Genomic DNA, 27,801 nt, shown 5'->3' on the forward strand with positions numbered 1-27,801 from the left:
GGGCTGATCTGGGGTGGGCCGCCTGCCCTGACCCCATTCCCAACTCCTCCTACCTCCAAGGCTGCAGGGAGCGCCCTCACCAAGACCTCAGGGGCAAGGAAGGTGGGGTATGAGGCTTCCAGAGGAACCAGCCAGTGGTTTGAAGCAGACTGACCGCAAGTCTAGCTCTACACCCTCAGGCCAGTTTAAAGCTGAAAGGCGCAAGTAGGTTCGGTCTCCAGACGGCCGGGCACACCTGGCCACCAGAACCTTGGGCGTAAGTAGCGGGTGCCCCCTCCGCTTGTACCAAACCAGATCACACACCTTTATTATCCTCAAAATGTAACAAACGGGGTAAGAAATCCCTCCCGCCCGCCCCGCCCCCCCACCCCCGCAGTCCAAGGGAAGCATTTAAAAAGCCCCGCTATCAGGCCTGGAGTCCGCGGGTGGGGCCCGGGACGCCGGGCGCCCTCTATACGGCTGTAGTCCTCCCGAACAAGGGGATGGAGACCGGCAGGCGCCAGGCTCCGTGCTCCAGTGGCTCTCGGCTGCTGAGCTCCGAGTCGGTCCAGCTGGGGAAGACCCGGCGGCCACGGTCCGCCTGCAGGCAGAGCGCAGGGCAGGGCGGCACGGGCCGCGGGGCACTGGGCAGGTGCAGCGCCGACGTGTAGCCCCGGTCCAGGAAGAGCGGCTTGTAGCTGGGCGGCGGCTGCTCCTGCTTCTCCGCGCTGTCGCGGCGGCTCAGAAAGGGCGTGACGATCTTGCGATAGAGGCCGCGCGTGTCCGTGAGCACTTCGCTGTAGGGCGGCGGCGGCTCGGCCATCAGCACCGCCTCTTCGTAGCACGGCGGCTTGGACATGTCCGATTCCGCTGCGGAGTGGGAAGCGGTCCGGGAGCGTGAGGCCCGCCGTCCTCAGCCTCCGCCCCCGCCCGCTCCCTCCTCCCAGGTCCTCGGGGAGGCGGTCCCGGGGCAGCCCCGCGGGCCAGCGGCGAGCCCGCCCCGGCCGCGGCCGCGTCCCCCTAGCGGGCCGCCTCCCGGCGGACGTCGGCACTCACCTTGGCGCGGGTAGCTCCAGGGCCGCGGCGGCACGGCCAGGTGAGGCGGCGGCGGGTGCGGCGGCGCGGGCCCGTGGTGCGGCAGCGGGTGCGCGTGCGCGGGCCCGTGGTGCGGCAGCGGGTGCGCGTGCGGGTGCGCGTGCGCCGGCGCCTCCAGGCGGCCGCGGTGGGGCGGGGGCGGCGGCGCCAGGCCCGGGGGGCTCCCGGCCAGGCTGCCCTCCAGCTCCAGGGGCTCCAGCTCGAGGGCGCGCAGGTTCTGCTCGCGCAGCCGCTCCTCCTGGCGCCGCTTGAGGCGGCGGCGCAGGAAGCTGCAGAAGCAGCAGAGGAGGACGATGAGGCCCCAGATGAGCCAGAACCCCGCGAAGCACGTGAGGAACGTGTAGGTGCCCTGGGACATGACCATGGCGGCGGCGCGGGCTCGGCTGCTTCACTGGACGACGGGCTCCTCCGCGCGGCCCCGGGCCCGCGCCCAGCTCCCGGACGCCGCCAGCGCCCGTCGGGGACCCGCGGCCGGGAGCGGCCCGCAGCGGGGCTCAAGCCGTGCGTGCGCCGGCGGGGGGCAGCAGCCGCGGCGCCCGCTCCTTCCCATGGCGCCGGCAGGCGCGCTCGCAGGCCTCACCCGGGGCCGCGCGGGACCTGCGGGACAGACACGGGGGCGCGGTGAGGGCGCGCGGCGGCGCGGGGCGACTTCCCTGCCCGCGCCCGTGCCCCGCGCGGTCTCGGGGAAGCCTCCTCTGCGGAACCCCCGCGCTCCGCGGGGGCCCGGTGACGTCACCCGGATGACGTCACGCCTGAGGCTTCCCCGGCAGGGCTTTCCCGTATCCGAGACCCGGCCGCCGCCGCCGCCGCCTCCCGGCCGAGGGGGACGCGCGAGGGCCAGGCCGACCGGCAGGGGGCGCGCGAAGGCCAGGTTCGGCCTCAGAGCGAACCGGATTCGTCATCCGCATCCCCAGAGGGCAGGATACCCCAGCTCCGAAAGGGCTTCAGAGGCCCACAGGCAGACTCCCGGGGCGCTGAATTCAGGGGAGCCATGGCGCGGCTGCTTTGCGGCGGGGAAGAGGCGATCCACCTCCTAGCAGCCCGCCGGTCCAAGTTTCAGCCCTGTGCATACACACCTAGCGGCCCCCGGCGCCCTAGGCCTTGTACCCGTCCCCAGTCCTGGATGTCCAAAGTGTGGAACATTCCGGTCCGCACCGCGGCCTCCTGGTTGTCTCAGCTCTTGGGAGGGGGGGTGGGGTGGGGGGGGCGGTGATCGGGCGTGTAGTTCCCGCGGCTGCTGCGTGCTACCAGCCTGTCTTTGTCTGAGCCCAACGCGCCGCCGAGCGTGGGCCGTTCCCTTCTCCTTTCCTCTAGGCGCCTCCGCTCGCTGAATCCCAGCTCCGTCTCAGCTTCCCGAGCCTCCTACCCATGCGCAGCCCCACCTGGCCCTGCCCTTCTAGCTCCAGGCCGCCATGTCCCTCCCCCCAATTCCTTTCCCTCTAGGCAGAGGGTAGGAAAACCAGCTCAAGTAATCGGTACCACCTGGCCCCACATCACTCCAGATGGGCACCTCTGGTTCCACCTCCTCCTCTCCACAGTCAGGGTTGAGAGGGGAGCCTTGCATCCTAAGAGGTATATAGGAGGGAGCCCTGACTTAGGAGGGACAGTGGCAGGCGACTGGGCAACACCCCTCAGAACAGGAATGAGCCCTCTTGACTGCTTTATACTCAGGTGCTTTCACATACAATCCTTTGGGGTAACAAATTACTCCTGTTTTACAGATTTTACACAGTTAGCTGTGTGGATGGCAGTTAACAATTCCATAATTTGAACCCAAGCCTGGCCACAAAACCCTAGCCTGGGGTGGGAGAGTGCCGCTGCTTGAGCTCCTCTGTGGGTCTCTCCAGGAGCCCATGGACCCCCCACCCTCAGCATGCCCAGCCAAGGCACGCATGCACTCAGCTCTGGGGGCCACAGTGGGCCTGAGCCCCAAGCCCTACGCCCACATGAAGCTGACTTAGACTGGTGTGAGAGCAAGCTTGGGGGAAGCCAGGCCACACGGGCCACCCCACACTTCTCCCCAGATGGCTCCTGTCTGACTCCGTGGCTGCTTTGTGCCATGTGCCATTGGTGCCCGTGCCAGTCCCTTTCTCCTGGGCCTGTGTTCCAGAACAATGGCAGGAACAATAGCTCCACCCGCCCCCTCGACAACCCCACCAAGAGGCTGCCATGGCGACGCAGCCGAGATAAAAACACGATGCTGCCAGTCACCGGGAGTTAATTAAATCTGTTGTTCTCCTTTTCCTGAGCCCACAGGAATTTTCAGGAATGCTCTGAGGAAGCTGGCACTAACTAGGGGGCTCCTTGGCCTGCAGGGCAGGAACAGCTCTGGATCAGAAAAGCACTTCTGGGGCTGGAGGTGATGGAGTTTAGCTGAATTAGAAATAAAAATACCTGCTAAGGATTGTCTACTGTGTGAAGCCTCCTTCTAGGCCCTTCCATGCAGAATAATCTTATGTAATCTTCAACACCACCTTCTCCCTGGGGGTCATGCCTATTTGATGGATGAGACAGGCTTAGAGAAGGAAATGACTTGCCCTGGGTTACACAGCTAATAAGGGTTAGGGTAAGGGTTAGGGTTAGGGTTAGGGTTAGTTTAGCCTGAGTCTGAATCTGAAGTCTGTGTTGAAACACTTTCCTCTATGTGATGAGTGAGATGTAAATAAGTGTGCGTGAGCATTCAGTACAGGAGATTTGGCAGTCGTGGGGACACTGGCCAGGCTGGCCAGCCTGTAGCCAAAAGGCGCCTTCCTGCTCCTTCCCACCAAAACTGTGTGCTTCTGGCAACCAGCACTGTGCTCAAGAGTGGGGAAAGGCTACAGGGTGAAGGAGGAATGGAACGGCCACTCCTAGGGTTAACAAGGAACAAAGAACAGGAACCGTGCCCTGAGGAGTCCGGCTCAGCCTACTGGGCATGAGGGGGACTGGGACAGGCCACACCCAAGACCCACTGGGTGCCACTGTCGCCTCTCAGCCTGTCTCATCTATCAAATGGGCATGACCCCCAGTGAGAAGGTGTTGTCGAAGATCACATGAGGTTCTGCATTGGAAGGGGCCTAGCACAAGGCCTGACATACAGGCCTTAGTGGGTACTTTTACTTCTAATTTAGTTAAACTCCAGCCAAGAGGCAGCACCTAGTGCTGAATTTTACAGACTTGGCCACTGTGGGTCTGAAAGAGGAAGTCTGCCTGAGGTCTCACAGCTGAGCTGGTCCTCTGACCCACACTGGCTCTGATACCCAGGTGTTTTTGGGAGGGAGAGCAAAATGGCTTCTGAGCTGCTGCTTCACCCTGGTGCTCCAGCAGGCCCAGAGCGCAGGAATCCTGCCTGAGCCGCCCTCCTGCCCTGGGTCTGGCCCATAGGAGTTGCTCAGTAACATCTCGTCTAAGCCACAGTAGGTGCCCAATATATCAGCGTCAAGGAATTCATTCAGACTTTTCCAAGTACTCCTCCTGACCAAGCCAAGCTTCTCAACACCTTTCCAAAGCGCTCTTCCTTGACTCCTTCAGGAGCAGCAGGGGATGGGAGCGAGAGCTGGCGGGGCCATGCTGTCTCAGTTTCCTCCTCAGCGACCGTGGAGAAGACTGAGCTGCTCCATGCAAAGGGCTTGCAGGTGCCCAACCAACACGGGCACTGCTGCCGCAGTTTCAGAGCTGGGGGTGCGGAGGTGTGCGCCGCAGGGTGGGTGCCACACAGAGTTCTCTCAGTCACCCTATCAACTAGGTGAGCATTCTGCCCATTTGACAGATGAGAACACTTGGCTCAGAGAGATTCAGTGACCCCCAGGGTCACACAGATCTCTTACTGTAGGGCCTGGTGCGCTGCTGTGGCACCTCCCACACTGCTCCCCTGCATGAAGCACCCCAGCACCCTGACGTTAGAGCCCAAAGGTCTGCTGCTGGGTCTTTTCTCTCAGCAAAGGGCCCCCTGTTGACACCATCTGCCAAATCCTGTTTTTAACCCTCAGTGTAGTGCGTCCTCCTCTGTCCCCCCGCCGCTGCTGGCTTGGCCAGGCCACTGTCATCGCTCACCTGGGCCCCCATCACCATGCTCGCCACCACTCTCTCAGCTTCCACGCTGTGCTGCTGCCTGGCCTGCCACTCTCCACACTCTGTCCCCCCCGGCCCTCTCCTGAACCCAGCTGCAGCGCGGCCTTGCTGCTCTCGCCCCAGTGCTTGCTCCTCTGCCTCTTGGCTTCACCTGTCTCCTCCCTGAACATGCCAGCCTCCAGCTACCTCATCTCCCAGGGCTGGATGAGAAGTCCAACGATATCAATCACAGTGTTCTGTAGTGGCCTGTGTCCAGCACGAGGGCTGCATCTGCCTTGATCATCTGGCCTACAGTAGCTCAGAAACCACTTGCTGAAGGAGTAACTGGAGGTGTCCAGTTACCTGTTTGGTCTTTGAGCTCTCTGACAAGGCACACCTCAAGCTCGAGGGCTGCATCCAATTCATTCCTGGGAAATGTTGGCCATTCACCAAAATGTCACTGAGAAAGAAGCTCTCAGCCCTCACAGGGAGGTTTAGAAGCAAGCTGAGGGCACGTACATCTATGTGAGTAAAAGGAAATGTCTATGTGAAGAAGTGTACCAGGGGCTCTGGAGTAGAAAGAGGGAATCCCAGGGCAACAGGGGCTCTGGCTCACAAGGGGAAGCCCCTGGACACGAGGCCAGACCTGCTGGTCAAGTAAAGGAACAGGAACGCAGGCCAGGGGACAGAGGCGAGAAGGAGAAGAGTGTGGAATGCGGGTGGGGTAGGAAAGGTGACCACTCACCCGTCCTGCATGTGCCAAGCCCCCTGCCAGCTGTTTAGATTTATCACCTCAGCCAGGGGGCAGCTGCTGCCACCCCCACTCCACAGGCAAGGAGCTGGGGCCAGTTCCGGCCCATTTAGCCTGTGGGCTTATGAAATCCAGGCGACGGTAAAGCCCACTGTCCTGGCAGGAAGGCCATTTTAGGGAGGCACTGGTGACATTTTTACACTCCTCCCACACTAAGACAAATGAACTGAAACCAGAGAGACGACGGGAACTGTCTGAGCTGCCACAGTCAGGCAGGCGTGGAGCTGGCCAGAACCTCATCTCCAGCGAGGCCACGGTACTGGCTTTGCCACGTTCACCTGCAGGCAGCATCTCTGTGATCCAGCCTCGGCAGGGCTAGGAACCCAGGGCTTGGGCAACTGCAAACAGGATAACAGAGATTGGGGCCCTAGTGGGTCGGTGTTTACTGTACTCAGATCTGTCCCTCCAAGGGAGTTGGCCACACCTCAGGTTGGGGTGGGGGGAAAGCGGAGGTGATGGTACCCTCTTTTGAGGGGCAGCCTGGTGAACACACAGAGCACTGAGCAGGGAGTCCTGGGTTCAAATCCTGCTTCTGCCCTGCCCAGGCTGTGTAACCCCATTCTGGCTATTCCCATGCCTGAACTGAAGTTTCTTCACCTGTAAGATAGAGATGGTGAGACCTGCTTGGCAGTGCCAAGGGAGGAGCAGGACTGATGGGAGATGTGAAAGTACCTCAAGACAAGCATACACAACTGCACCTGACAAACCAAATCCCAGCACCTTGCAGCCTCAAGAGGTTCAGACGTGCAAACTGGCCCATGGCACTACATCTACACAAGCCTGGTGATGGTCTAGCAAAAACCGCCATCACTTTCCCACGGACTAGAGGTCTCAGCCTTGTGACTCTCAGGCCTGGACACAGTTCATGGACATGTTTTTTTGGCCCATAATCATTTTTTTAAAAATATGATTAGTTGCCAACACTGAAAAACCAGAAGATTTTAGATAAGTGTCTGGATTTCTGGCTCACCTTGAAAATTGGACAACCTGGTCATAGCAAGTCCACATTCTCACATGGTGACAGCTGATTAGTGCCCTAGTCCACCTGGGCCTTGGGGCCATTTGGGTTTCCAACCCCTGAGCTAGACTGAGCACCCATAGAGGCCAGCAGTGAATGGGTCCATCATTGCTAAAGGCCTTCTGCTACTGCCAGGGCTGCAAGCCGACCAGGCCACAGAGCCCACAAACCAAAGAAGAGGGCCTCAGAGGTTTCCCAGGGGACTGAGGTAGCCCTCACTGCTCAGCTTCCCTGACAGAAAGAAAATGGAGGGAGGGAGGGAAGGAGGCAGCCCAGCAATAGCATGGCCTTGTAGAGCACCTGGGGGAGCAAGAATCTGGCTGATTTGGGTGGAAGAAGGAAAGGTGTACCAAGGCCTAAAAGACACAGGGAGTTTCCTCACTGGAGGGATGCAGAGGAAGGTTAAGAAAGCTCCTATAGAAGGCTCTACAGTTCTTTTCTGTCTGGGTCACAAGAGATGGTATGTAGCAATACCACAGCAGAGAGGGGCATGCCAGCAGAGAAACCTACACTGGAAACCCAGCTCCGCCACTTACTAGTTGTGCGACCTTGGGCAAGTCACTTTACCTCCCTGAGCCTTGGAGTCATCATCTCTAAAATGGGGATAATAAACTTACCTTGCACAATGTTGTAAGGACTAGGAATTCATGGATGCAGAGTGCTCAACACAGGTCTCACACAGAGCAGGAACAGAATGAAAGGAGCCTGTGAGTAATTTCAAAGGCACTCCTGCCTGTGGGAGACTCAGGCCTGACTTAGGACACCACCCATATAAGGACATCTATGCCAAGGCCTCAAATGCCCAGGTAATGGTCACCCCTGGTACCCAGGACACCTCTTCGGATGGGAAAGGAAACACAAGGGTGGTTGTGGTCACTGGGATGTTGGGTCTAAGGCCTGCGGTCGGGGCTGGCATATGCTGAGTCAGGCCCGGGAGAGCTGGCAGGAGGGCCATGTCTCTCCCCCAGCACACTGCCCACTGAGGGAAGGTTGGGAGGGGAGCCAGAGGTCATTTCCTCTGACTCAGCAGCCATTCTCCTCTCAGAGGAGTTCCCCTGGAGGACAGGGCATCTCCATGTGGCGCTGGCCTGCCTGCCAGCCAACCTGCATGCCACCCAGCACAGTCTGCGCTTTGTGCTCAGACAAGAAAGGGACACTTGTGATCCAGACAATGGGCCGGGTGCTCCCATCTGGCCTGGGCTTCAGCTTCCCTGGGTCAGCAGTGTCCTTGCCTCCGCTCCTGCCTGCGCTGCCCCCGCCCCTCCCCCGAGAATGGTGGCTTGAGAAGAGGAGCAGAGACCCACTGCGGGCCCAAGCCACGGTCTGGCACATGCGCTGGCCCTGAGGAGGAGGGATGCGGGCTTCTTTCCTCTCCCCTGGTAGGGACCATCGCCTCTGGGGCACCCAACTCGGGTCAGGCCACTTTGCTTGCGGGGGAGGGAAGGGAGTGGGTTGGGGTGGCGGGGCGCAGACCCCGGACCCATGCCTCCTCCTCCTGTGGCAGGCACAGGGGCTGAGCCGCCCCCACGTTTGCTGCCATCCCAGGAGCCCTGTTGCGACGACTGCAGCCTCGTGGGAGCCAGCTCGTGCCCACGGGGCCGCTCGCCCCCCACCCCCACCCTCGACGGCTGTGGAGGCAGGCACGCACCCAGAGGGGCAAGTTCCCCCCACCACGAGAGGGAGAGACCCCCTCTCCCTGCGCCCCCGGGCTGCGGCCCCTCGTGGGGTGGGGGAGGGGGGAGGGGGCGTCGCCGCCCCGCAGCCGCGTTGCTGGGGAGCGCAACCCCGTTGCTGTGGCAACGGTTTCCAAGCGAACCGGCGACGGCTCGCGCCCCGCTCCCGCTCCTTGGCTCACTGGCGCCCTCCCTCTCCCTCCCTCCCTTCCTTCCACCGTTGTGGGCTGGGGGAGGGGCTGGCCGGGGCGGGGGTCCGGGGCGGCGACCCGGGGCCAGGGCGCGGAGCCGCCCGCGGGGAGGAGATCAGCCCCGGGACCATCTTCAGCCCGCGCTCCGGGCCCGACCGGACCGCCGCCGCGGTACTCACGGGCCCAGGCATCCTCCTCGAGCTCGTCCTCTTGGCTCTGGGCGAGCGGCGCGGGACCCGCCGACAAAGCCCCCGACCCGGGGGGAGGCGGCGGCGGCCCCAGGGAGCTGACTGTGGCAGCGAAGGCGGCTCCGAGCGCTGGGCTGGAGCCGCGGGGCGCGCGCACGGGCGCGTACACGGCGCGTACCGAGCCCGGCGTGCGCGCGCGCGCGGCAGCCGGCAGAGGGCCCCCACCCCTTGTCACTCGCCGCCGAGGAGACTGTCCTGGGAGCGAAAGGCGGAGGACCCGGCACCCACCTGCCGCACCGAGACTCCGCAGGCAGGGCGCCGGGCTCACCCTGCACAGGGAAGGCCCATGCCACGCCGCCCAGCTCCCGGCAACAGGCCGTCTGGACCCGGCACACGCCGGCAGACCCGGTGCACGCCGTCGTCGGCCGAGCACACAGGATGCTGAGCCAGGCAGCTGAGATCAAGAACCCGGACACACATACACACCCTCAACTCGGAGAGCGCGCGCGCGCGCACACGCGACCAGGCCCTGGCCACATACTGACAGGCACCGTACACACGCAGTGGGCTCGGGTTGGAGCAGGCAGGTACCCCAGTGTGGCTCCAACTCACAAATAGATGGCCCACTCCCAACTCAGGCCCTTCCCACTGTCCCCAACACACACCATCGCATGTCTAGTCAGAAGCAGCACAAGGAGAACCGGGTGCTGGGTCCCCAGCCCTGGTCCCCGTGCTCATTCCTAGGGTACAGAGGTGAGCTCTCAGGAGGGCCCCACTGCCTAGGCTGAGTCTGAACCTGACTGTCCACCAGCCTCTTAATTGGGTTCTTTGTTTCCAGTCCAAATTCTGCACCAAACTTAGGGTGGTCTTCTAAAAACATCCTCTACCATCATGTTGGTTGGGACATATCAGGTTGCAAGTGATAGAACTTCAAAACAAACAGGCTTGAGCCCCAAAGCATTTGGCTCCCGTAACTGGGAAGACCAGGGGTAGATTTTAGCTGTGGTCACAATTGGTTCCAGCAATGGAATGAGGCATGTATCTGTTCTCTCCCCTCAGCTTTCTTCTGTTTGCATCATTTTTAGGCAAATTTGCCCCCAAGTGGTGGTGAGGATGACCCCACAGCTCTAGGCATAAGCCACCCACCCCCAGAGGAGCTGAGAACCCCATTCTTCCCCAATAGTTCTAGTAACCCCCCAGGCTCTTTTTGGATTCATTTTGGCCGCGTCCATAGGTAAACCAATCAAGGTATGGGGGAAGGGATAGGTGTTCAGCCACCCAGTATCCATTCCCTTTTCTCTGAGCACCTGATTTCGTTGGGGAACTCACTGCACCCCATTAGCTTCCCCCGATGCACAGTGGGTAGGTTCCCAGCCTGGTCATTCAGATTCCTTGGATTTGGAGCGCAGTGGTGCAGAGACATAAACAAGGCTGTAGCATCTCGCTTCTGGGGGTTATGCCCTGATGAGCTGCCTCAGTTCTGGTTCTTCTGGGCTCTTAGCGCCTCATACCCTTTTAACACTTTCTAAGTTAGCTACAGACAGTTCTGTCACTTGCAACCAAAGATCCCTAACAGCCCCATCTGGGTCACATGATCTAGGTATATGTGTACGCAAGGGGTGCAAACCCGGTCCCACATAAACCAAAAGGACTGAGGGGAGTTTACCGAGAGGAAACATGGGGTGCTTTTGTATATGCTAAGCAGACGCCCTGACACAGCCGCCTGACACAACCCTTCAGGACTGCCCCACCTTCCAGATGAGACCCCACATCCTGTCAGCTTTCAAAGCCCAGGGTGGCAGAGTCTCACTGAGCTCGGCTCCAGCCACTACCCCATGTTCAACGATCCTAAACTACTAGAAGCTCTAGATGATCCTTCTGGCTCCTCCCCTGGGAACATCTGATTCTGCATCCTGGAGGGTAGCAACTTGACACCTTTGTGGCAAGGGGCCTCCCCTGACTTAGTGTTGGCCCCCAGTCCAGCCCCGCCAGTTCTAGAATCATCTCTGCTACAGTGCTGATCACACTGGGTCCCAGAGTTCCCACGTCTGCTTGCCTACCAGACAGAACTCCAAGCTGGCAGGGGCCTCATCTCCATCTGGGTCCCCAGCTCCCACCGCAGAGCTGGATGAGGAGGTGAACTTGGGGAAGGCTTGTTAAGAAGTGAATTCTGGGAGTTTCTTCTGCCAAGGACCCACTGCGGTAAGAACTTTAAGGTAGGTTGAACCCTAGCCAAGAAGTTCCCAAGGTGCCTACCTAGCCTAAGGGAAGTGTGGTGGGAGGTCTGGACCCACCCGTCCACCTGGCACTCATTCATCCTCGCACACCTGCCCAGAGCTGGGCTGTGGCCTCTGCACACTAATACCTATCTCTCCCCCACCAACCCCCACAACAGAGCCTCGAGCATTTCAGGCCCCAACCTCTCACCTCCAGCTTCATTTTCAGCTGGCTTCTTCTCCACCCTGCAATGGCCACTCACCAGCTGGAAGACCTAGGCAAGGCCCTTTCCCTGTCCCATTTCCCTCAAGTCAATAGCAGCTGTGGCACACACAAGAGCTGGTTTGCCACCAGAGGCCCCTTTTAATTTGGCACTTGGAACCTTCTGACTTGTCTTTGACATAGCTGTCAGCCTGGCTCCCAGCACCCACACAACTCCAGCAGGCAAGAGGCCTGCCAGTGACCCAGGGGCTCAAGGGGGTGACTGGCTATTTAAGTAGATTCTCATAGATGCCCTGTGAGGCAATGGGTGTCATACCCACCTTCCCAGACAAGGGAAGGGCCTACGCAAAGGCAGCTTGACAAGTGGTCAGACTGGGACTTGAACCCAGAGCTGTCCAACTGCAAAGCTCATGTGGCCTCTCTGGCACTGAGTACCCAGCCCAGAGGCAAGGAACAAACCCTTATGGCGGTTACAGGGCATCCCTGAGGGGCTGGGGCCGCTGGGATGCTACGGACTGGGAACAGATTTGTGAAGTCTGGGACAGACTTGTGGTCAACGGGCTGTCACCCCCAAGTCTGCACAGGTGAAATACTCCCCCACTTCCTCTCTGTCCCCCAAGTGAATGTCTCCCTCAAGGCCTGGCTCAACTGCTACCTTCAGAGAATCCTCCCTGATGCTTGCATGGCTGGTCTCCACCCACCTCTGCCACAGCCTAACTTCCAGCATCACCAGTGTTTTTCTCTGCCCAGCCACAGTTCCTGCTTCAAAGGCACAGTGGAGGAATGGCTCTAACACACACGTACTGGCCCTGGGCAAATCACAGGTGCCCAGGTAAGACAGAGCTGGATCTGGGGAGGTGTTCCTAACAGCAGCTCCCACCTTACTCCCCAGGACGCTCCAAACCGACAACCGGCAGCCAGGCTACCTCGGCCTCAGAGGGGATACTGCCAGCTGAGCCTGCCTCTCCAGCACAGGCAGAGCCAGACCCGCACCCTCGCGGGGACCCAAAACTTCTTCCCTCAGACCTCATCCCATTGAGGAAACTGCTGGGCCCAAATGCCACCAAATCTTGGCTGCCTGGAGGCTACCCCAAGATCAGCCCTGGGGGCCCTTGGGCCTTGCTGGAAGGGCAGCCCGCACCAGCTCCACTTCCAATCCCTTCCTACTTCTAGCAGGGCCAGGGAAGCAGGAGGACCCCTGGACCACCAGGGGTAAGAAAGAGGCAGGCAGGGGCAGCGGGCCAGGTTTGTGCTCAGACTGTATTCACACAGAGACATGTGGCAGCTTACATTGGACAAAACGAGTAATAAAAACTGGCTTTAAATATGGAAAAACTGGGGCCCTGTAATCCCACGCTACCCTAACACTGGGACCAGGATGGCCATCACAGTCTGGGAGGGGCCAGGGCTGGGGCCTGGGGCGCAGGCACACAGCCTCGGCCTGCCTGCTTCTCTCTCTCTCTCTCACACACACACACACACACACACACGCACGCATGCACAGACACGCACGCACGCACACCCCACGGGCACACACAGGGAGGGGTGGAGTATTGTTGGGCACATGTGTCTGTTATGAGGGGAGCCTGGAATGTTCGAGGGTTGGCCAGGGACACCTCCACCCCTGCCCTTCCCATGGCCTGGGCTGGGGTGTTTCTGCAAGAGGTGTCTTTGGGAAAGGGCCCAGCACAAGGGACGAGGTGACCTGGGAGCTGGAAGGCAGAGGCGAACCCATCTGGGACAGCCTGGGCAGTGGACTGAGGGGTCCCAGGGTCAGCCCAATCTCTGGTCACACTTTGGCACAGGCCTAGGGGACACAGAGGCCCCAGATCCAGCTCTGACAAGTGCTGAGAAGGGACAGCATTGGGCCCCAGAGGTGGCGGCCAGAGCCCAGCGCAGCAGGGGCAGGCACGAGTCTCGCTCGGAGGTCGGCGCCGGCAAGCACAGTGCTGGGGGCCTGGGGGCCCGGCCCGGCCCCACCTCACCCATCTGAGCGGGGCCTGAGGCGCCTGGAGTGTGGAAGCAGCCTCTCTGCCGGCTCCGGGGTGGGTTTTAAAAACACTCTGGTTACTATATACATTCGTACAAAGACATAAATACAGAAAGCCCCGAGCTCCACAGACAAGAGCTGAAGGGACGCACCTTTGTCCCAGGGACAGCCCAGGCCTTGCCAGACTCAGCCAGACCGGGGGCTGAGGGGCAGAGGGCACTGGGGACAGCTCCGGCTGTGTTCCCCAGGCCACGCCTCGAGTGGACAATGGGGAAGACCACTGTGCAAAACTGTAAACAGCGCTCGGAGTAGCTGCTACCGCCAACCGCCCGGGGGGGCCTCGGGTTGGGGGCTAGAGGCGGGTGGGGAGCTCGAGGCGGGCGGGAAGCTCTTCCTCGCTGTCGCTGCAGTTCCCACAGCAGTCCTGGAGGGCAGGGAAGACACGGGGGGAGAGAGGCAGAGCGGGTGCTGTTAGCCACCAGGGCAGTCACCTGGGCCGGCCCTGCCAGGGCGGACCAGGAGCTCTGTGCTCTGAGCAGGGGCTCCCCACAAGGGGCCCGGAGCAGCAGCTCAGGCCAGACACGTGTGGACATCAGTGCGGAGGCTGCTGGCGACAGGCTGAAGTCAGGGGGCCCAGGAGGATCCCGGGCTTTGCCGGGGCCCTCTCCCCTGGGGCTGGTGGAGGCAGGGCACAGGGAGACAGACGGCTAAGCAAGGCCAGCAGCTTGCAGGGGCCAGGCACGGAAGCAGTGGGGAGGGGGAGGTAGGGAGCGGGCATCAGACGTCTTTCGCCCACATCTCGCCTCTGCCATGGAAGGGCTGCCTGTGGCTCCCCAAGGCCGGGCAGCAAGGCCAGCCCGTGGGGAGCCCACACTGCTCACCTCTGGAAAGAGAAAAGAGGCCGTGAGCCCAGCCGGGGGTGGGGGACAGGCGGGAATGAGGCCAGAGACCCTGGGCACCGCTGACACGGCTGAAGGAGGCCTACTCGCCGCGCATGCAGGCACCGGCTCTGCCTCCCACCCACCGTCCCCTGGAGCCGGGCTGGGGGCCCAGGTGGGACACTGCTGGGGGTTACCTGGCGACTGAAGAGCCTCTGCAGCAGTCCCTTCTTGGGAGGTGCAGGTGGCTGGCCCTTCCAGTCCAGGTCTGGGGGGACCGAGCCATCCATCCCGAAGACATTCAGCTCCTGGAAGCACTCGGTCTCCACCATCTGCCGCAGAACAGGCAGCTGTGAGAGCTGCCCTCAAGGCCACCCCTCTGGAGCCCACCCTCCCCCGCCGGGCAGGCCCCTACCTCGTTCTGCCAGGGGATGGGCACACTGCCTGTGGCAAATTTCTGGTAGAAGTCCTGGTCAGTGGCCTCCAGCTCCACACCCTTAACTGTGGAGAACTGTTCAATGTCCAGAACATCCTTGCAGTAAATGGCCTGGGGCTGGGGGGCCAGAGGCAGCAGTCAGACAGGAACACCACACCCACGCACAACCCACAGGAGGGCAGCTCAGCCCTGAGCTGGGGCTGGGCGTGCCCTGACCCTTGCAGCTTCCTGGTTTGACGTCTAAAACCAGGTGCCCCCAATGCTCACAGCAGCACTGTTTACAACAGCCAAGACATGGAAGCAACTTAAATGTCCACCCGCAGATGAATGGAGAAAGAAGATGTGGCAGGTATATAAATAATACACAAGGGAATATCACTCAGCCGTAAAAAAGAATGAAATAATGCCATGTGCAGGAACATGGAGGAACCCAGAGATTATCATACCAAGCGTGTCATACAAAGACAAATGTATTGTAATATGACATCACTTATACGTGGAATCTAAAAAAATGATACAAATGAACTTATTTACAAAACAGAAACAGACTCAAAGACATAGAAAACAAACTTATGGTTACCAAAGGGGAAGGAGGGAGGATAAATAAGGAGTTTGGGATTAGCAGATACAAACGACTACATATAAAATAGATACACATCATGGCCCCACTGTATAACACAGGGAACTATATTCAATCCCTTGAAATAAACTATAATGGAGAAGAATCTGAAAAAGAACATGTATACACACATACATACATATATACATACGTACATATACATCTGAATCGCTTCGCTGTGCACCAGACACTAACACACAACCTTGTAAATCAACTATACTTCAAAAACAAAACACCAGTGCCCCGTGCTCTTCCCAAGCATGGCAGTCCCTGCTCTCTGAGGCCCAGGTTTCCCCTCTTAAGTGGGGGTCATTACCTCTCACTGTTCCCTGACCGATGAGGCTGCAGAGCTGACCCGCTGTGGCGACCAGCCCCCACAGCGCCATAGGGTTTCAGCAACAGGCAGCCCCTCCGCCTGTACACGGCTGTCTGGGTGCAACTGGAGAGGGGAGCGCAGACTAAATCTCAGCCGGCCCCTTCAGCGGGGCACCCCATGCAGGGCCTGGAGCCGACAGGTCCTTTGCCCTGGGATGTCCAATGGCATACTCCATCCCCACCTCCTTCACAGCCAACCAGAGGATTACAACAGTCCTCCCACCTCCCTGCACCCCCAGCCCTCTCTGCCAGGAGCCCACCTCACTCCAGAAGGCCACTTCTTTTTTCATCTTTACATTGTTTTCTAAATTCTACTGTTAAGGATGTCAAAACATCATCATGTAAAATCATACAGCTGCTTTTTGGAAAACAGTCTGGCAGTTCCCCAAAAGGTTAAACCTAGTAAGCCAGCATTCAACTCCCAGGTGTATGTCCCAGAGAAATGAAAACATATGTCCCCACAGACACTCGTATGTGAATGTTCGAAACAGCATTATTCATCACAGCCCAAAGCGGAAACAACCTCAAGGTCCATCAACTGGTGAACAAACAAAACATGGCAGATTCATACAGTGGAATATTATTCAGTCCTGAAAAAGGAATGCAGGACCAACAGAGGCTACAACACTGGTGAACCTTGAAAACATTATGCAAAGTGCAAAAGCCAGTCACAAAGGACCACATATTGTATAATTCCATTAATATGAAATGTCCAGAATGGCAAATATAGAGAGACAAAGTAGATCAGTGGCTGCCAAGGGCTGGGGGGAAGCGAGAATGGGGAATGACTGCTAATTAGTATGGGGTATTTGGGGGGGGAGGGGTGATGAAAATTGATTGTGGTGATGTTTGCACAACTCTGACTATGCTGAAAGCCATTTAATTATGTGCTTTAAAGGAGTGAGTTGTGGACTTCCCTGGTGGCGCAGTGGTTAAGAATCCACCTGCCAACGCAGGGGACAAGGGTTCGAGCCCTGGTCCGGGAAGATCCCACATGCTGCAGAGCAACTAAGCCCGTGTGCCACAACTACTGAGCCTACACTCTAGAGCCCATGCTCTAGAGCCCTTGAGCCACAACTACTAAGCCCCTGTGCCACAACTACTGAAGCCCGCGTGCCCAGAGCCTGTGCTCTGCAACAAGAGAAGCCACTGCAATGAGAAGCCCGCACAACACAACAAAGAGTAGCCCCCACTCGCTGCAACTAGGGAAAGCCTGTGTGCAGCAGTGAAAACCCAATGCAGCCAGTAAAAAATAAAGTAAAAAAAAAAAAAAAAAAAAAGGAGTGAGTTGTATGGTATGTGAACTCAATAAAGCTGTTAAAAACAATATCATCATCAAGCACATATTTCATCTGCTGCTTCTAAGAAAAGTGAAACTCCAGGGCAGTGATTCTGAAGGTTAACTGAGATGATGTGCAGGGAAGCAGGAGTAAACCTGAGCAGCAGGGCCAGCCCTGAGGCAGGCTGCCAGAAGTCAGGCTCTCAGTTCAACCGCCCACAGCAAGGCTAAAACCTCGGGGTGCTGGTGAGACCCACCGACAAGGTGCTGTCCTGCAGAGGCAGCAGCCCCCTAACTGGCCTCCCACCCCCTACTCTGTGCTCCCCCCCCATTCCTGCTCCACAGCCCCTCTCTTCCTGCACATCCTCACTGCGCTGCTGTTTTGCCGCTCCGGGCTGGTCCCTGCACCAGGATCTTAATGCCTGGCTGCTCCTTCTCCCAGAATGCTCCTGCCCCAAATCCTGGCACAGCTCTCTCCACATAATTTAGACTTCTACTTAACCATCAGCTTCTCAGAGACCATCCTGTCTAAAAATACTCCCACCCCACCACCACTCCTTTTTCACCTACTGGTGTATTTTCCTGTGTCTTCCCACTAGAACACAAAGGCAGGACTGGGTCCTGTGTTGACCCTATTAATTCTCAGATCTGGCACACACAGGCACTCAGATATGTGTTGAATTGTAAATAATCACGTGCGTGGTTGACAGCCACCAACCTGGCCTGCCCATCACCTACCTTCCTCCCCCATGTTCCTGGTGAACTGTCAATCACAGGACCTAGTCCTCTTACACACGAGAGGGGGGCAAGTACATGACCTCATCTTGGCCATTCAGAACCTTCCCCATGACTTTATACAGAGAAACCTGAACTCAGTGGGAGAACAGTCAACAGGATGAAGCAGAGCCAAGAGATGGAATCCTGGCAACACAGTATGAAACGCTGACATTGGCCCTATTCTGGGACTTTCTGGCCAAATGAACCAATAAGCTCCATGTTGGGCATACGTTTGAGTCGGGCTTCTGCCACTTAGAATCTGATGACTTGAGGACGTTTCTGCCCAGAGGATGCCTGACCCACCCTGGGGACAGCTGCCTGAGAGAGAAGCCTGCACAACGACCAGCAGTGAGGAGGGAGAGGAAGACAGAACTCCTACAACACTGTTGGAGCGCCAGGTCCAGTATGCCCAAAGCAAGGCCTCTCCCAGGGCTTTTCATTTTTATGAGCCCGGTAAATTCTGTTTTGTCGGTTAACCCACTTGAGTTTTCTAACATTTGCCATGAGGGTGTCCCGACCAATCCTCCAAGAGCCCCCAACCCTGCCCGCCCACCTCCCCCCACCCCCGGGCTTGGCCCTGCCCTCGGCAGGAGTGGGCGGCACTCACATCAGGCTTGAAGGGTGGTTCTAGCATGCCGGCTCCCAGCCGCTTGAAGTTCAGCTTCTTGAAGAGGGGGTGCTCTTTCACCTCGCGGGCGCCGCCCCCACCACACCCCAGACGCTCGGCAGGGTCCTTGCAGAGGAGCTGCGGCAGGGCAGGGTGGTCAGGGTGGTCCCAGGAGAGGCGCCCCCGGCCCCAGGCCTGCCCGGTTGGGCCTCCCGTGGGCCGCAGTACCTGGGAGCAGAGCAAGCGGGCCTGCGGGGAAAAGTGCTCGGAGTACTCCTCAGGCACCTCCTTCACCAGCCTCTCCACCTCCTCCCGCTTGATCTTCTTTTTCCTCTGCTGGAAGGGCGACTGGCCTGCGATCATCTCATACAGGAGGCAGCCTAGCGCCCACCAGTCCGGGCTAAACGTGTACCGTTCGTTCTTCACCACCTCTGGGGCTGGGAGGGACAGCACAGGAGTTAAGACCAGGGGGGAGGTGGAATCGAGCCCTGGGGGCCCCAGGAATGCCCAGCTTGCACGTCAAGGTGGGGGACCGGCTCAAACACCCACCGGCACCAGCCAGGCAGGCACCACCAGCAGCCTGGTGGGGACTACGGTGAGCAGGCAAGCACACATCCCACCAAAGGGAGCTGCTACGGCTCTGCACGGGGCCAGGTCTCCTGACTTTTCAAGAGGAGTCAGAAATCCATATTTTTAACATGAAGTTGTCTGGGTTACCAAACATTGGCAACCAAATTGTTTGAAAAACAATTTGATTTCAACACACATGGAGGCCAAATTAGGCCCTGTGTGGCTACAAGTTTACAAACTCTAGATTTAATATCAAAGAGAGGAAAAAAGACAGGAACTCATTTGCTGGATACCTACTGCCTGCAGGGCAGGCCGGTAGGGATTTTTGCCTCTACTGCCTCTTCTCATCTTCAAGGCAACCCTGGGAGCAAGTATGACGATCGCTTTACAGTCAGGGAAAGCGAGGCTGGGAGAAGCAGAATGCCTGGCCCGAGGACACAGGACAAGGAAGAGGTGGAGCCCATAGCTGGAGCTCTGTCTGTTGTGTCATGTGGTCCCCAGGGGAACTGGGTGCCACATCTTGGCCTCCACCACAGATGGGCACGCCCACTCCTAGCACGGGCAGGTCTTGGGAGTGGAGGACCAGGGCCATGGGAACTGGTGTGAGTCCCTTGTCTTTGGCTGGCAGCCCCTGCAGGCCCAGCCAGCAGGAGGAGCTCAGTGAATACGCAGTGAGTGAATGCTGCGCACTGGCAGCATGTGGGGCCCAGGCTGAGCCTTGGTCTGCTCATCTCTAAAAGAAGAACGTCCGCTCTTTCTATTCGCCGAGGTACAGGAGACTTCCCAACAGAAGTGGCGGGACTGGGCCCAAGACCGCGAGAGGACCCAGGAGGCTGGTGGCCGCAGGAGGGGAGACTCACCCATGTAGCCCACGGTGCCCACACGGCCTTTGATCGTCTGGCCCTCAGGTACATGCACAGCCAGCCCCAGGTCAGAGATGCGGATGTGCCCTGAATGAGGGTGGAAAAGCAGGGAGAAACGTTACGCGGGTGGCCCAGACCCCCACCCCCCACCCCCACCCCCACCCTCCTTGTGGCCCCTCACCCACCATGGTCATCTAGTAGGATGTTCTCTGGCTTTAGGTCCCTGCGGGGAGAGAAGGGCAGGGTCCGTTGCTGCTCCATTTGCCAGGCACCCAGACGCAGCCGCCCCCTCCTAGCTTCCTCGCTCCCTGGGATGGATGTGCATCAAGGTGCGGGAGCCTTTCGCTGCCAGAGGACAGACAGCCCTGCCCTCTCCTGGCAGCAGCCCCAACCCGAGGGAGCAGGTAAAGGATTTCTGCAGCCAGGACTCCCAGGACTCGTCAGGCAAATGGAGGCAGTTCCCACCCAGAGGGAAGCGAGACTTCCCAGACATCACGGCAGCTCTGTTCACCCCTAGCGTCAAGGGGCTTCCACGCTCCCTCCACTTTGGTGGTTGATTCTACTTTTTCCATCTGTCAAAGGAGGCTACACATCCAGCTCCTCATGGAGCTGCTGTGAGGCTCAAGTGAAATCATCCCCAGTAACAGGAAGAAGCAGAGCTCTCCACTGCCCGGTGCTGTGTACTTTACAACATTATCTCATTCGTTCCCTACAGTAACCTGCAAGGCAGGAATTATGGTCTTTGGTTCTCAGGTAAGAAAACGGTGTTGTGAGATTGGCCAAGATCACACAGAGAGGAGCGACAAGGCTGGGATTTGCACGTGGGTCAACCAGACCCCAGAGCCTGGCTTCTGAGCCTCTCGAGTCTGCCTAGCGTGGGTGAGTGTGGAGGCCCGAGCCAGGGCCCAGACAGACTGTCCCCAGCACACCAACATCCCTCTGCAGCCTCCACCCAAGCCCAGCTCGGCCCCTGGCCAGGAGGGCTGTGCCCTGCACCTGTACACAATGCGTTCCCGGTGCAGGTCCTCTAGGCCGCAGCAGATCTCGGCCGCGTAGAAGACGGCCCGAGCCTCGGGGAAGCCAGCCTGGCCCATGTGGTAGATGTGGAACTTGAGGTCACCTCCATTCATCAGCGTCAGCACCAGGCACAGCGCGTCCTTGGTCTCATAGGCGTAGGCCAAGCTCACCTGTGACCAAGGGGACCCGAGCCCTGAAGCAGGGGCCGTGGGCCACCTGATGGCGGGGCTGGTGCCCGCCGCCCAGAAAGTCCTTCTTCATGCCACTCCCTGGGGCCCAGCCTGCTCCCCAGGCCAGGTGTCCATACCCCAAACCCATCCTTCCCAGGCGTCTCTGAGGACAAGGGAGGTAGTGGTGCCTGGAGGGGGCCCATCAGGGAGGGAAGAGATCTTAGTCCAGTGAGTGGGGAGAGCAGGCGTGGCCGGGGGAAGGGAGGGGTCTCCTGTCTGTACTTACTACAAACCTACTGTTCACTTTCTCCAGGATCTGCTTCTCGTTGAGTGCCATGGCCTCGCCTTTCCGCTTCTTGATGCGCTTCTTCTCCAGCTTCTTGCAGGCGTACATCTTGCCTGTTGCCCGCACCTGGCAGGCGCAGACCTGTAGCCAGGGCAGATGGGGCGAATGGGGACCAGCTGTGCCCTTCCTGGGGGTACGGGGGCTCAGAGGTGGCAAGGGGCTCGTCAGGGTCCACCCTACCCCACCTCTACACTCTGCTGGACTCTGGCCTGGCCACTCACCTCCCCAAAGCCGCCTTTGCCCAGGACTCGGTACTGCCTGAAGGTGTTTTTGGTCACTGGCTGCCTGTGGATACGGGGTTGGGGAGCAAACACTAGCTGATCAGGGGCCTGAGGCCAGCGAGAGCCCCTGCAACCTGGCCCACCCCGGCGCAGCCTTCAGGGAGCTTACCTTTCCAGCCACTTCCACTGCAGGAAACGGTTGAAGTAGATGCTGTCGAGGTAGTCGGCAAAAGGGGCCACGCTCAGGTACTCATGGGTCAGCCTATCGAGGAGACCCAGCCCACTGGTCAGCCCCTGACACCCCAGGTTCTTGGCTTGATGGGCCAGGCCCCCCGTAAGGTGTCTGCTTAGCCTGAAAGGCAGCACCCTTGGCCAACCCTCCCGCTAACACACCGAGGTGGGAGACATGCACCCCGCGCTGAAGCCCAGATGCTACAGAAAGGGGAGGCAACCTGCCCAAGGTTGCAGAGCAGGCACAAGGCCGGGGTGAAGTGCTGAGCCCCCTCACCACCTGCGGAACTGTTCACAGGCTTCTGGGTCCACAGGAGCCACCTCCTCAGGACACAATTCTCAGCCTGTGGGCAGGGAGAGGCTTACCGGGTGAGCTCCTGGAAGAGGTCTTTGCAGGGTCCCTGCTCCAGCTGCTGGGCACAGTTAGACACCAGTTGCCGGGGGACCTCAGGGATGAGGTCGGGACCCTAGGGGAAGGCCACAGACAGATCAGGGCAGGAGGCTCCCTTGGCCAGCTGCCCACTCCCAGGGCAGAGATGGCAGAGATCTCAGGCCTGTGCTGGGGTGGCTGAAGTTGGTTTCTGCGGCTCCCTTGAGGCAGGGTGAAGCAGAGCTGCTGGCAGGCTGTGGGGCCCAGAGCCCTGGCCCACCCTCACAGTCTCCATGCCCACAGTGCTGCCTGGCAAGCCTGGCGCAGCACCAGGGCACTCTCTGCCCAGGCTGTGGTCACTCCTCTCCCCCTCACTGAGCTCTGCCCGCTGCCGTCATCCCTGCATCAGTGCTCACTCACCATGTGGCTCAGAAAATTCTGCATTAGCCGCTGCCCACACGCCTTCCGCTTCTCATCAGGGGTCACTTCATACTCCGCCTGCAGGGTGGGAGGCAGAGCAGCTTGGGGCTTGGGTGGAACGACAGGTGTGGGGAGATGGGGCACATGTGGCCAGGACCTCTGCCCACCCTCGGGGCTGGGCTGCACTCACCACCCCGTCCAGGAAGGCAATGCAGCGGGTCAGCTCAGGCCTCGTGGCGCAGAACTCTCGGAACAGCAGGCGCCCGATGGGCTGCCGCTCGCACAGGCTGTGGTAGTCACGCTCTGCAGGCAGAGGTGGGAGCTGCTGGATGCCTGGACCCGGAGCCTGCCGGCCAGACGATCCTGTCCAAACGCCAGGCCCGGGGCCCCACCAACAGCTTCCAGCCCTGCAGTATGCCGGCCATCGTTTCCTTTAGAACCCTCCCCACAGGATGGAGGTGGCCCTACTGTTACTGCCATCATAGATTGGGACTCCGAGGCCCAGAGAGGCGAAGCGATTAGCCCAAGGTCACACAGCCAGGAGTGTGGCTCCAGAGCCAAGGAGCGCTCACTTCCGGCCGCTGTCTCTTGGTTCACACCAATGGCGTATGTCACAGTAGGGGTTGGGTGTGGTCTGTGAGGTTCCGGCCCGGCCCGGGCCTGGCCCGCACCTGCTGCCTGCCTGGCGAAAGTGTGGGAGGAAGCTGTGGCTTCCGGTGAGCTCAAGGCTAGGCCTCCTTCCCAGCGGTGGAAGCAGCCACGGTGTACTCCTAGCCCACGTGCAGGCCTGCGCCCTTCTAGTCAAGGCTGGGCTGCGCACCTGGGCGGGGCTGAGCGCAGGCCCGGGGCTCTCGGCGGGCAGTCGGCGTGCGGGCCGACTCCAGCCCCCGCTGCACCCTCTGCTCTGTCCTGCGAGCCCTGCTCACCCAAGGCCTGGCCCTCCCTCCCGCTGCTTCCCTCGGACGGCCCCGCACCTGCCCCCATCCTCCGCCCCGCACCTACCCCAACCGCCCCCTGCTGTCCTGTGTGCTCTCTGCCCTCCACCCAGCCCAAGCCCAGGAACTGAAACTGGGCTGGGTGGTGCAGCCTCAATTTCTCTGCTCCCCGAAACCCCCAGCCCTGCCCCTCCACCCCGAGGCAAGGTCTCAGGGGAGGCTCCCCTGGCACCAGCGGGACCCTCCCGCCTCTGCACCCGACCCCTCCCCGTCTCTGCCCAGGCCTCACCAAGGCTGCGCCGCAGCTCCTCGCACTGGCTGATGTGGGGGAACTGCAGCATCTGTCGCCATTTCTTGCTCTTGCCTTTGCGATTCCCGGCACCACCTGCGGAGCCAAACAGGCGCTCGGTCTCGGTCCCGCCACGGCCGTGCCTCCCCTCCACCCTCAGAGGTGTCCAGAGGCCTTCGGGGCCCAGCTGAGGCCCCGTCCACGCTGGGAGGCACCTCGGGCCTTCCTTCCGTGTGTTGCAACATGCCCTCACTGGCTTCCAGGACACACACGGGCCCCTAGGTCTTCCTGCTAAGGGGCTCCCGGGCTGGAAGAGCCAAGGGGGGCATGAGGCCAGGCCACTAGGGGAGGGTGGGGTTTCCAGGGAGCTTCAGCAAGCCTCAGCCGCTTCCTACCAGGTAGGAGTTCCCAGGTGAAAAGAGAGAAGGACACGATAGTGGTGGGAACTGTGTAAGTTAAGGCCCAGAAGGGAGACCTTCTGGGACATGGGGGACATGCCTGAGAGAGGCCAGAGGCGCAGGGCAGCCTGGGTCACCAGGGAGGCTCCGGGCTCCTATTATGGGGCCCTGCATCAGAGCTACCAGAGACGTAAACAAAGTGGTGGCAGGAGGGGGGCCACTCAGGATCCCTACCCCTGCGTTCCTGGTCCTGATGCCTGCCTCATTTTACCTAGCTGACCCCTCATCTGCAGCTGCTGAGACCAGGGTAGCAGCTCAAATGCCTACAGAGCCAGACAGGGATGGTAAATGAGGGCCAGATGGGAGACAAGAGGGAGTGGTGGGGAGTGTGGGAACTGGAGCTGGCTCGCCCCTTCCAACGGGGCTGTGGCAGCACAACTGCAGCTGATGGCCTGACTGTCGCTGCTGCTCTCCTGACTTTTCAAAATAAGCTGGGAATCTGGACTGTTACGCAAAATATTAGTTCCTATATTTTGAAAAACCCACTGCAGCCAAATAAATAAAACATGTTACAGAGCTAGCCAGATGTGGCCTGTGGGCCACGAGGATGAAAATGGTGGAAGGGGCCTGAGTCTTGGAATCTTACAGACCTGGGTTTGAATCTCCACTTTACACTTCAGGCCTCATCACTTGCTCTCTTGGAACCTCAATTTCTCCATGTGTACTTCTGGTCCAGGGCCATCTCCAGAGGTACTGTGAGGGTGACTAGGAGAGTCTGTGTCCAGGACCCAGTAGAGCTGTGGCAAGAGGTGGGTCCCAGCTCCAACAACTCAGTGGCAACCTCAGGCCACCACTATCCCTTGCCTGGCCTCAGTTTCCCCTATGGTTTACCTAGCCTTCTTTCCATCCGGCCTGGCTGAAAGCAGGTGGTGCAGGAGGCGTCGCCTTCTAGGGAGAGGGCAAGGCTGGGTCCTCCAATGGGCTCCCTGACCTAAGCTGTCTGTTAGAGGAAGTGTTGCAGGGTACCCATTGGGAAACCCGCTAGCAGCCCTCCTGCGGCCTACACTGAGCATATCCCACAGTCATTGCTCCACTGTGAGTGAGCAACAGACCCCCGCCCCCAACCCAGGGCAAGGCCTCCCCAGAAGGGGAACTCCTCCCCCACCCCCGCAAGTCCCTCACCCAACCCTCCATCCGCCTGCTACCCCCACCAGTTACTTCCTCCTCTCCCTCCTCCCAGCCACATCAAGGCAGCAGCAGAGTCACATGCAAATATCCTGTCCTGGAACTGCCACCCGTCAGTGGGGCTCCTCCCCACCCCAGCCTGGTCCCCTCCCTGTGCCTCCGGAGTCCTAGGAAAGGAAGGACTAAGTGAGGGCTCACACCCCGCAGTGCTGTCCCACTTCATCCTCACAGCAACTCTGCCAGACCTGGCCCAATTTTATGAGAAAACTGAGGCCATGAGATGAGGAGTCAATTTGTCCAAGATTACAAAGCCTGGAGGTCCCCAGAGGTAGGATTCAAACCCAGCCCCCTAGGATCACAACCTAAGCTCTTTTCCTGCCCCAAGCAGGCTCGGCATCTATCAGGTATCAAGCAAATACCTGCAATCCCAAATCACTCAGGGCCTCAGATCCCTTGGGAAGCTGGCAAAGGCCCGGGGCTCAAGCTGTCCGCCAGCACACGAAGCGATTCTGATGCACTCAGTCTACAGGCCAGGGTTCAGAACTCAGTGACAACTGAGATTTCCTTTAGTTTTCATGTCCCACCCTCAACCATTCCACAAAAAGAGATACTGAAGTTCAGAGAGAAGAGACTTGTCTAGAGCCACCCAGGTGGGAGGGACAGAGCCAGGTTGGAGTAAGGATTCTCCAGTGAAGGCACTGGTCCCAGTGTGGCCATAACCCCCTATGCCTCCCCCATGGCCTGAGGAAGCCTGTCAGAAGGTGCCCCCACTCTGGCCAGGCAAGGCAGTGTTCTCAGCAAGCCTGAGGCCTGAACTGGCTACAGCCCTATGGAGGGAGGCCTGGCCAGGCTCTCCCCACCCCTCCTCCCTGGCTGGCTGGATGACGAGGCAGAACAGAATCGGCAGATGCCCCCAGAGGCTGAGAGGAAGGCCGAGCCCCAGGACTCAATAAGGGACAGGAGATAAAGAAAGCTCTGGGCACTGAGGATCCAGACTGCCATGCCCATTTCCAGGCAGCATCTCCCCTGGGTCAACATGCACTGGGCAGGCAGGGGGCACTAGATGCTGTGCCAACTAGGAGTTCCTCTGGGTTTCCTACAGACTGCACTGGGGACACCCTGTGTCCTAGGCCTGAGTCAACTGGTCTCACTGTGTGTCCTGGGGGCTAGTCCCTGATCTGAGCCTCCGTTTCACACCTGTAAAATAGGTCAGAAAACTGAAGCAGATGGCTCTTTCAGCCTGAAAGCCCAGCAGAGAGTCCTGACCTCCCTTGTCCTAGAGTTCCAAAAAGAAGTGTCTTCTCTGCTGGCCCCCAGCACCCTGGACAGGACAGGGCACAGAGTAGGCGTTCCGTGATGATGTTACTGAGGTGAACAATGGCAGGTGAGGCGCAGACTGACCACCAGGCAGTGAGGACCAGGTCTGGTCCTCATGCATCCCCAGGACCCTCACAGAGCAGGTGCCGAGGAAGGTCTGAGGAGCTCAGCAACACTATGTTCTCCAGACCAGCTCCCTCTGCCAGGCCTTGCACTCAACAGTCCTACCAGCCTCGCACGCCTCCCTTCTTTCAAAGCTCAGCTCCCAATTATTTCTGTGCCCACCTGCCCCACTAGTCCTGAGAGCAAAAACTGTGACCCATTCACCTCTGTCCCCAGTGTCCTGAGGCACCGAGCAAGTGGCAGTCATGCTGGTAGCATATACGACCAGCAGTTTCCCCACCTCGGGCAGGCTGCGCCACCGCAAGGCCTCAGTTAATTCATCTTCCAAACCTTTTACCTTGCAGCAACTTTGTGCCGGTCCAGGCTGGGCGCCGGAGTCTGGGCCCGGGCACGTGCGGGAGGCTGCCCCTGCCCCTTCCCCTTCCCGGGGCGTCTTCTTACCTCTCACCTGGAAGAGGCCTCAGAGAGGCTCTCCAGGGGTTGAGATCCCACTCTTCCCTCTTCCTTCCTCTCTCCTTCGCTCACCCCCTCACCACCACCCCCCACTCCCCCCACCGCGAGGGCGGCGGCCTGACCCCCACCCCTTGCTGGGCTCCGGCTCCTGGGGGACAGGTGCGGAGGAAGAGGACCACAGGCCGGAAGGGCTCGTGTCTGCGCGAGGTGCAGGGCGCGGAGCGAGCTGCCCTAGGGGATCTGGCGGCGGAGGCGCCCCGTCGAGCTCGGAGGCCGCGCGCCCGCGCTCTCCGCACCCGACAGCCTCACCTTCCCGGGCTTTGAGTAGCACCGTGTTCGCTACGATGTTCTCGAGCTCCATGGGCTGCGGCGCCGCCGGGCCCGCCGGGCCGCGCCGCCGGCCGGGATTGCGCGAGGGAGCCGGGGCTGGATGGCGATCGGCGCGGCTCGGCTCGGCTCGCAGTGACCGCACCGCGGCCTCCCGGGCCTCCCCGGCCGCCGCCGCCCGC

At 59.7% G+C, this 27,801-nt stretch overlaps 2 protein-coding genes across 8 annotated transcripts; both read right to left on the minus strand.

The window, feature by feature from the left end:
• Positions 1-283: 283 nt before the first annotated feature.
• PRR7 (proline rich 7, synaptic) lies at positions 284-1,438 on the minus strand. The gene is made up of 2 exons (XM_057728109.1): positions 1,036-1,438; positions 284-849 (listed from the first exon to the last, which is right to left on the minus strand). Exons 1-2 carry the CDS (start codon positions 1,436-1,438, stop codon positions 452-454), a joined length of 801 nt encoding a protein of 266 aa, XP_057584092.1. The 3' UTR covers positions 284-451.
• A 94-nt stretch (positions 1,439-1,532) lies between these two features.
• On the minus strand, positions 1,533-27,801 carry GRK6 (G protein-coupled receptor kinase 6). Of its 7 annotated transcripts, none has more exons than XM_057728097.1 (17): positions 27,602-27,801; positions 23,817-23,912; positions 22,783-22,895; positions 22,593-22,670; positions 22,169-22,269; positions 21,741-21,833; positions 21,572-21,635; positions 21,291-21,431; positions 20,814-21,004; positions 20,003-20,040; positions 19,815-19,904; positions 18,613-18,821; positions 18,385-18,522; positions 14,707-14,844; positions 14,489-14,623; positions 14,373-14,374; positions 12,664-13,837 (listed from the first exon to the last, which is right to left on the minus strand). In XM_057728097.1, exons 1-17 carry the CDS (start codon positions 27,651-27,653, stop codon positions 13,729-13,731), a joined length of 1,788 nt encoding a protein of 595 aa, XP_057584080.1. In that variant the 5' UTR covers positions 27,654-27,801; the 3' UTR covers positions 12,664-13,728. The 7 variants fall into 7 exon arrangements, with proteins under 7 accessions (XP_057584035.1, XP_057584080.1, XP_057584055.1 ...); XM_057728072.1 differs by lacking the exon at positions 14,373-14,374 and adding an exon at positions 24,865-25,011; XM_057728052.1 differs by lacking the exons at positions 12,664-13,837; positions 14,373-14,374 and adding an exon at positions 1,533-1,671.

This window comes from Hippopotamus amphibius, chromosome 1 (genome assembly GCF_030028045.1).
Source record: "Hippopotamus amphibius kiboko isolate mHipAmp2 chromosome 1, mHipAmp2.hap2, whole genome shotgun sequence".
NCBI lineage: Eukaryota > Metazoa > Chordata > Mammalia > Artiodactyla > Hippopotamidae > Hippopotamus > Hippopotamus amphibius.